At 36.6% G+C, this 9,308-nt stretch overlaps 1 protein-coding gene across 1 annotated transcript; it reads right to left on the bottom strand.

Moving 5' to 3' along the window:
• Positions 1–3,105: 3,105 nt before the first annotated feature.
• Positions 3,106–8,507, bottom strand: LOC109863099 (probable protein S-acyltransferase 23). The gene is made up of 9 exons (XM_020443288.1): positions 8,121–8,507; positions 7,403–7,641; positions 7,156–7,270; positions 6,222–6,347; positions 5,695–6,140; positions 5,344–5,593; positions 5,087–5,259; positions 3,591–3,756; positions 3,106–3,517 (listed from the first exon to the last, which is right to left on the bottom strand). Exons 2-9 carry the CDS (start codon positions 7,567–7,569, stop codon positions 3,311–3,313), a joined length of 1,650 nt encoding a protein of 549 aa, XP_020298877.1. The 5' UTR covers positions 7,570–7,641; positions 8,121–8,507; the 3' UTR covers positions 3,106–3,310.
• Positions 8,508–9,308: the final 801 nt, after the last annotated feature.

Genomic DNA, 9,308 nt, shown 5'->3' with positions numbered 1-9,308 from the left:
TCACCAAGCGATCACTGATCTGCTCAGTCTGCTGAACGTGGCCATTGGAAGCATGCATTTATATCAAATGCAACTTTGATATGAACTGTATACAGTTTTATGACTTTTTAAAACAGACACCTGATTTATTCAAAAAAGTTCATTCTTTTGAAAAGTATCACTATTAAATTTTTTTGACTAATAATACCCAGCAAACAATTTTTGTTCTTGACAATTTCGGCGCAGACCTTGGCAATAGAAACTCTTTGTAAAAATGCTACAATACGGAAACACTGCCAAAACTGTTAGCACACAGAAAGAAAAAACGCAACAACTCTGTTGATAAATACATGAGAGTATTACGGTCAAAACGATTCCATATATGTCAGTGAAATTGACAACAAATAGATGGTCGATTGCAAGCAGATTTGCTTTTAGCAATACTGTGACCAAACAGTTCGCAAAACCATACCAGAGATCTGTTTACGACAAAAGTCGGGTCGATCTGTTAAACGCATTGACGACAGATTGCCACCAAACGCCAAGCAGGTCTGTTCGTGTATACGTGCGGACTGTTTGCAATTTGGTGCCAACAGACGATGACCAAACCTATTCCGGATTTTGGCTTCACTTTGGCGATAATTTGGCTTTGCTTGTGGCAGACTGTCATCATTTTGATCGCATTTTGACATTTCACATGTTGACAGACATGGTTACCAAACCATATCCTACTGAGGACACAGATGGATATGATTTTGTAACCAAAATGTTTGCTGGGTGTATTTTTATGATAATATGATATTTTTTAAAGTAATAATATTTAAGTAATATAATTGTTGAAAATGCTATATATTATATATATACTTATATATATTTTATAAGAAGTGTTAAAAAGGATTTTAATTTTAATTAAACAAACAAATTTGCTCTTTAATATGAAACAATTTCTAAGTTGTCCTTTATTTTCTCCAAAAAAATATGGTCACCATAAACATAGTCCAACCGCACAATCGTCTGGCTGTTTTTGTACAGGTTAATGATCAGCGTTACTAAGTGTTTTAGGACACTCATCCTCCAGAATCGCTCAAAGTCGGTGCCATTGTACGTTGTCAAAAGCCTTTTCATAATCTACAAAACGGAGATACATGGAAGTGTTGAATTCTCTTGCCTTTTCGATAAGTTGGTGTATGTTTAGTATTTGTTCCCTTGTTCCTCGTTCTCTGACAAAGCCTGCCTGTTCAGAAGCGATTTGCCAGCTAATAAACCGATCCAGCCTAGAGCGTATTCCCTGCAATAAAATTTTGCTCGCATGAGATATTAGAGCAATTAGCCTATAGTTGTTGTATTGAGTGGTGGATCCTTTCTTGTGAAGGTGTACAATAACCGAAGTGATCCAGTCCTTCGGCCACTCTGTCGTTGTCCATACAAGCTGACACAGGTGATGCACGGCCCTTACGCCGTCTTGCCTGTTTCCATAAAGACTTCCGCAGGTATCGCATCTACGGAAGCCCGGTGCTTTATTCTTACTTTGCTTTCTGGCAGCTTCTACCTTTTCTATCATAGTGCTAGGTTTCGCGTTGCAACGGACTTCAGCGTTTATTGTTTCATTATCGAGACCATTATCGTATAGTTGTTCACAGTATTTGCGCCATTCTTCTATTATTCTGTCGAGGTCTGTGATTAAGTTGTTATTATTATCAAGTATAACCCAGTTTTTGGGTTTGAATTTATGCGTGATGCATCTGATTTTTTGAACAGTTCACGAGGCTGCAGTTTATCGGCATGTTTCTGCGCCTCGATGCATAAGTTGTTTAAATATGCATTCTTATCTTGCCTGCATTTCCTTTGGATAAGGGATGAGAGACGTCTGTATCGTGTTGCGATCGCATTTTTATCTAAGCCTTGTCTGCTCAGCGATCTCCTCTCCTCAATTAACTCCAAAGTTTCCTGTGATATTCATGGGTATTTATGTTGACTCGGTTTTGGCTGTGTTTCTCTTATCGCCTCTACGATGACTCTTTCTACTTGTTTCCATAGCTCGTCTGGGGTATAGTTGTTTATGCTCGCCACTACTGGCGTTAGTTTTTTTTCTCTTCCATCTTGTTTCTCAGAGCATCCGCGTCACTTATTGATGGAAATTTTTTGATAATAGTCTTTTTTACTCTACAGAAAGCTTAGTCTTATATTTTAGCCGCAGAAACTTATGATCGCTATTGCAGTCTGCGCCCAGCAAGGTCTTGACAGTTTGGATATATATATACCCTAATAGGCAAATTGTGAAAATATTGCACAAAAATGGCATCATGAATAACGACAATCCTGTAATGATTGCACTAAGATGATTCGCCATAACGCAACAGTTTAGTCGAAATAAAATTTTGTAAATAATATTTGTCAAAAATTCCGAAAAAGTCGTTATGCATTTCCATAAGTATACAGGGTGTCCGACAATTACTTTAACATCTCTCGTAGGCAGATAGAAGGAGTAAAATTGAGTCGAAAAGTCCTGAACCATTTTTTTCTATTACATATAATAAAAGAGTAATTATTGAATAAATCAAGCCAATCAGCGCCGACCTTTAGCCGAACGCACGTCAGTGAACCACACGTCTGGTGTGCGTGAGCGTCCGCGCGGCTCACTGACGTGAGCCCGGCTAAAGGTCGGCTCTGATTGGCTTGATTTATTCAATAATTACTCCTTTATTATATGTAATAGAAAAAATGGTTCAGGACTTTACGACTCAGTTTTACTCCTTCTATCTGTCTACGAGAGATGTTAAAGTAATTGTCGGACACCCTGTATATATGAATTACGTTGATTTCTTTATATGCAATTATATTTTTATATATTTTAAACATCACATAGCTGAAATTTTTTTCTCAAGTATTGAACAATTTCTTTTTGAAATTAATTTTGCAAATATACTGCTAAGATGATTCGCCATATCGTTACTTCTTTTGCCGAAATAGTATTTGGAAAGTAATTTCGCAAACAACTACAAATATTTTATAAAAGATCAATGTTTTTACATCTATTTCCTACAATATATCTATATAATTGCAAATTACAATTTTAGTGCAAGATTTTGCCACATAATTTTGTAAATGTTTTCCTATCAGGGTACATATATATATGTATATATATATATATATATATATATGTACCCTGATAGGAATATATATATATGTTTTATGCGTGCAAATGTACGTACATGTAGTGCAAAAATAAAAGCAGTATATTATTTATGCGCAAGTAATAATGATCGCACTTGACTCACTTCTCCGCGAAAAGTGCACGAAACAAATCATTTGCAAATCCGTACATTATTCATTATTGCATAATGTCCTCCGAAAAAATATGATAATGCTGAAAATCATTTGCTTCACGATCCGGCGGACAAAGGAAGAATTCGATGAAATTAAACATAGGTCCTCGACTGAAGGGATTCAGATACTTGCCCTTCTTGTCTTTTAAGTATGAGTATTTTTTGTAATTGAACATTTCGTTGGTAGTCAAATTCATACAAGCGTGCAGCACCTGTTGTGAAAGAATAATGAATAGAAAACTTTCGTGTTGAAAGTGTGTTATATAAATAATGTTACATATTTACCGAAAAGAACGTTAGAATCAAGCCAAGTCCGCAAAAAACAAGAGCCTCCAACACGGCAAGAATGTAAAGCAGTTGAATTCCTTCGATCACTATGCAGTGACACGCAAAGTACACGGTGAAGGAGCAGTTTATCGTCATACACATAACGAACAGAAAGAACCACATTCTGAGGACGGACAAAATATTTAAAAACTCGAACAAGTCGCGGATATGACTCACAAGGAGAATGCACGATGTGTGACCAATCGATTTCGTCAAAACTTTTTGTATCGATAGGTCACTATGCCAAGTGTTACAGGGTAAACGCATAGATGCACTCAAGCGTTCAAGAAAATCGCAATTAAAAGTTTTCGAGCGACATAAGTAAATATGAAATAGAGCGTTTTACTGAAGAGGGTGCAGCGGTGGCGCGCTAGACTAGTAGTGGCGGTAGAACGCTGCTAGTTTGAGTCTCGGTGAGTAATTTTTTTATTTTTTAATACAATTAATTTGTATAATATAATACAATTATTATTCAAAATAAATGTAATTAATAAATTATTTATTGTGTTTATAATTAATAATAACATCGAAGAGTCAGTGCTGTACGAATAAATGTGAAACGTGTTTTGTAAAGCAGCCACATGTTCTTATAGTATTCGACCATTACTTTTGAAGCAGGTAGAAAACAATCTTTTCTGCGTTTTGATTTACTGCCTGTATTGAAAATCGATATTTTACGTTGTGACTATTGCCTAATTTAGTCTTGTTGCTACGCGTAGATTCTAGAACACCAGCGTGAAATATTATCTCGCGAGGATTGTATCAAAATTCATTCTATTATATATCATCAATTGTCCGCTCCAATTTTTACAAATATGTTAAGATATGCATGGTTTGCGTCCAAATTAACAGATAAAAGAGAAATTTTCATGAATTTAAATGAAGTTTGTTTCCGATTAGAAACCACCTTTTATTTTAAAACCACCTTGTAAAACTGCAGCGTTTGTACGATGCGACACATTGTCGACAAAAATATTGTTTTTATTGTTTATATGATAAATTTCATCCAGCAACATGTAATGTGTCTTCTTGCAGTTAAATAAAACACGTTTCTCATTTATTTATATAGCATTGACTCTTCCGATGTTATTATTAATTATAAATACAATAAATAATTTGTTATCACATTTATTTTGAATAATAATTGCATTATATTACACAAATTAATTGTATTTGAAAAAAAAAAAAAAACTACTTACCGAGACTCGAATCAGCAGCGTTCTACCGCTACCACTAGTCTAGCGCACTACCGCTGCGCCACACGCACTTTGGTAAAACGCTCTATTTCATATCTACTTATGTCGCTCGAAAACTTTTAATTGCAATTTTCTCGTGAACGCTTGAGTAGTGCTTCTTATGCATTTACCCTATAACACTTGACATAGTGACCTATCGATACAAAAAGTTTCGACGAAATCGATTGGTCACACATCGGACATTCTTCTTGTCAGTACCTATTTCTCAGGCCGACGCAATTGTAAACGAACGGACAATGGTGATCAAAATACGTGACGCATCTGTTGCAAATCCTGCAATGTTCCGCGCGAAGAGGCGTAAAGCATTTGCAACTATGGCACAATCGCGACAGCAAAACGTTTCGTTTTTTCCACTTATCAAAACATGGAATCTGAAATGACATAGTTGTAATAATACAAGTTGGGCAACACAACAGTCGCCCGCTACGATTATTTTGTAACGCGTGCAATAAAACCTGTTTTATCACTCTATAATAACTGTCGTTATTTTGTGTCACGTAACCAGGGTCTCTTCTATTCGCTACGATCCACGAGATCCACATGAGAATGTTCCAGCAAATGAAACAGTAGTGCTTGCCCAGCAGATGATGCCATGTCAACGGAATACATTTCAATAGATACATCGGATATCTCCACAGCAGGACAGACATTAGGAAAAACAGCAGCGGTGTTTTGCTATTGCCGGCTCCGCCAAACAACAACGTCCTTAAAAACGTATTTTTTTATATTTCTGAGTGTTCCTTTTATATATATTCGTTTCCTAATATATTTTTGTACTTTATAGAGAATATAATATGACTACGAACCACAGCTCACTGATAGATGGTATACACTTCGTTCGACGTTTCTGTTCCGCTTGCAGAACGCGCACGATTTCCCAGTGACGATGACTCCTGGCCAACTGCAACGGTGTTTTGCCATTTTTGTCGCGTGGCTCCAATTCGATTTTGCTTTTCTCGCAGAGAATCCGCACGCAGCTGATATTACCGGACAGACAGGCCAAATGAAGCGGCGTCGAGCCAAAATAATCTGGCTTCTCTAGATCCATTCCACTGTGTATCAACAGTCTAATCAGTTCTGCATGGCCTTTGTATGCAGCCCAATGCAGCGCGGTGTCGCCGTTTATGTCGGTCAGGTGCCCTTGCGCGCCGGATCCTAGCAGGAAAGTGGCCGTTGTGAATTTGCCGAACATGCAAGCGGTCATCAGGGGCGTTAGACCTTTAAAATCTGCTGCATTGACTGCAACTCCTGCCTGAAAGAACCGCGATGCTATATAAGATGAGTGCACAACTTTTTTTCAATCAGCTTTAGAACTGTTTTTGTTTGTATATACCGTCAATAATAACTGCACTATCGCACTGTGACCTTTCCGACAAGCCCAGTGTATCGGTCTAGGTCCTTGTGTACCGAGACAAGGTAAATCAACAGGTCCACTTCGTTCTATCAAATATCTCATCACCTATTAGAAAAATTTTTCAACGCGCTTTATAAGTTTTAACACAAACATGTTGAAATTTATTATATGTATATCTATTTATATCTATAATTTATTATACAGAGTGTATAAAAAGTATCGATACCGTGAAAAATCTCGAAAACTAGGCATTTTACGAAAGTGTTTCTGATAAAAGTTGTAAGGTTTAAAAGGATCTATTTACTGATTGTATCAGTGTGACCAGCATTGTTAAGGTCAGATCAAGGTCACATCGATTTTTTTAAATGAAACTCCCTATTTTTTTAATTGCAGATTATAGCTGCCCTCAGTATCAGGCTGCTCTTCAAACCCTGATGAAGTGAGCTGTAATGTTCACGAAACGTCGGTATAAAAATGACACTACGCGAAAAAACATCTTTGTATGTTAATACTACACACCGCGAAAGCATCAAATATCAGATGTCATTCAAGGTCAAACTGATAAGACCAATAAATAGATCCTTTAAAACCCTACAACTTTTATCTGAAATACTTTTTCGTAAAAAGCCTAGTTTTCGAGATTTTTTGCGGTACCGGTACTTTTTATACATTCTGTATATATACATATATATATATATATATATATATATATATNCCGATTCCGGACGAGAATCATTTCTGACGTCCGACAGTTTACTACATACACACACACACACACACACACTCTCTCACTCTCTCTCTCTCTCTCTCTCTCTCTCTCTCTCTCTCTCTGTGTGTGTGTGTGTGTGTGTGTGTGTGTGTGTGTGTGTGTGTGTGCACGCACACATATATACACACATATTCATAAACTAACTTGCATATTGCCATCCAAGGCAGCCCAATGAGCAGGTGTATAACCCCACTCGTTCCGTGCGCTGAGCACATTCAACCCGGCTTTCTCAATCAATTCTTCGACTGCCTCGATTTTACTACAATAACAAATAAATCTTTATAAAGGTTCTTTAACTTCTGTAATTCTTCTGTTTTCAGATAAATTTTTTTATGCTAAGCAAAAATAAGTTTTTGGGAATCGAATATATATATATCAAATATTATCTAACCCGGCTCTGAGCAACTCGAAGATCTGTTTAGTCTCATCAGTGAGACTGTGACTAGCACTTTCGTCGGTGTAGATGGTATCATCGGGACGACTGCCTTGCCGCATACCCTTGCCTGAGCCGTGATTCTGGTGAGCTGATATTGGATTGTTTGGTAGATGCCCGACCATGTCGGGATCGGGACTTAGTTCCCATACCGATCGCGCCGCACCCGGCCCTGCCGCAGGGCTCACGGGATACACCTATGTATGCATAAAAAAAACACTGTAAAAGTTTGAATTAAATGCATATTTGCGAGATTAATTGTGTTGCTTTCCAAAAAGATACATTACAAAGTGAAAAATATTTTGATTACATATAAATAAATAATAATATTATTAATAAAAAGATAGGGAGAAGGCAATAACGATACACCTGATGTTCGGGTAAAGTTCTTCTTTAATTTTACCCGAACATCAGGTGTAGATCGTTATTGCTTTCTCTCTATCTTTTTATTTAAACATAATACAACAAGCACGAAACAATAATTAATATTATTAATGTTTTTAAATATTCTTTTGTTTGTGCTTCATTTTTTGTTCTATTTTGTATGAATGTGTAATGTTATATGTGACTTTATAGTTCCGGTGAATAATTACCAAACAGAAACGATACAAAATGTAATGTAAAATACTTATAAAAACTTGAAGAGTATGTTTTTACCTATGTATGGTGTCTTTACCTTGCACAGCGTTGCGAGTTCCGTATTTGCACGCTCGTGTTCGGAAGGTGTTTTGAAGGATGCGCCTTGCGAGGCGATCGTTCCACCCTCCGAAGCGATTAGTCACAAAGAAATATTTAGTATAACCATACTGCCCAAGTTTTACTGGATAAGTACAGTTTTACTTCCGAGAGCTTTGTGTTGGATTTTTCAAACGAACACGTCGACAAGGAAGCTCGCTCGTCATACCACTAACGATCCCGTCCGCATTTCCGTAATTGTCGCGTCTCGCGTCGTCATTGCTCGGTGTTTTGCGCATTTGAATCAATAACGGGACGGAAATGTGCGAGAAACGTGCGTGAAATTAGGACGTTGTCTATTTGCGTCACATTTAGTTAATTTGTATTAACAAGTGCAATCGAGATATCTCATTCTATAAAAAAATGTACGTGTAATTAAAGTAATCTTTTGAAGAAAAAGACCATTTTTAATAATAATTTAATTTTGTCCGATTTGATCTTTCACTTTGCCGAAAAAATCTTGAATACAAAATATCTTAGTAATATAGAATACTTTTTATATACGAGAATTTTTCTCTACTAGTAATTACATTATTTGATGCTTTCGCGGTGTGTAATATTAACATACAAAGATGTTTTTTCGGGTTTGAACCGCGTTAGTGTCATTTTTATACCGACGTTTCGTGAACATTACAGCTCACTTCATCAGGGTTTAAAGAGCAGCCTGATACTGCTATAAAAAAATATAAAAAAAACTATAAAAAACTATTAAAAAAAAAAAAAAAAAAAAAAAAAAAAAAAAAAATGACGCTAACGCGATTCAAACCCGAAAAAAACATCTTTGTATAGTAATTTCATTTTCTCTCGACATTGCACATAAATAATCAAAGATCATCTTATTTTTCTTTGAACTACAATATGTTACCAGAGAGAAACCTGAGAGCGGCCATCCTATTGTAGTTTTTTACGACGGTTTCAGCCACAGATTCTATCTATATACTACACTAGACCGCTAGCTCGCGTGATTTCAGCGTAGTAAATGGCTACAAAATCTATGTACAATGGGGGTACTGTGGAATGCGGGTTTCATTGGTTGATTTTGACGATAAGGAGAGTTCATCCAATCATTGCCTATATACTTATGTACGTGCGCGACGATGCATGCGCAGATAGCAATTCAGCAGTTCAG

The sequence above is a fragment of the Pseudomyrmex gracilis genome, unplaced genomic scaffold (genome assembly GCF_002006095.1).
Source record: "Pseudomyrmex gracilis isolate BER0280 unplaced genomic scaffold, ASM200609v1 scaffold_3157, whole genome shotgun sequence".
In the NCBI taxonomy this organism is placed as follows: domain Eukaryota; kingdom Metazoa; phylum Arthropoda; class Insecta; order Hymenoptera; family Formicidae; genus Pseudomyrmex; species Pseudomyrmex gracilis.
The sequence above is the reverse complement of the archived record's forward strand: the minus strand, read 5'-3'. Positions and strand labels throughout refer to the sequence as shown.

Excerpts from the sequence above, each read along its gene's own strand:
- LOC109863099 (XM_020443288.1), bottom strand. The coding sequence starts at position 7,569 with ATGGTCGGGCATCTACCAAACAATCCAATATCAGCTCACCAGAATCAC. Across the intron at positions 5,594-5,694 it reads CCATCTATCAGTGAGCTGTG|GACGTTGTTGTTTGGCGGAG; the intron begins GTTCGTAGTCAT and ends TACGTTTTTAAG. Across the intron at positions 3,518-3,590 it reads TGATTCTAACGTTCTTTTCG|GTGCTGCACGCTTGTATGAA; the intron begins GTAAATATGTAA and ends CTTTCACAACAG.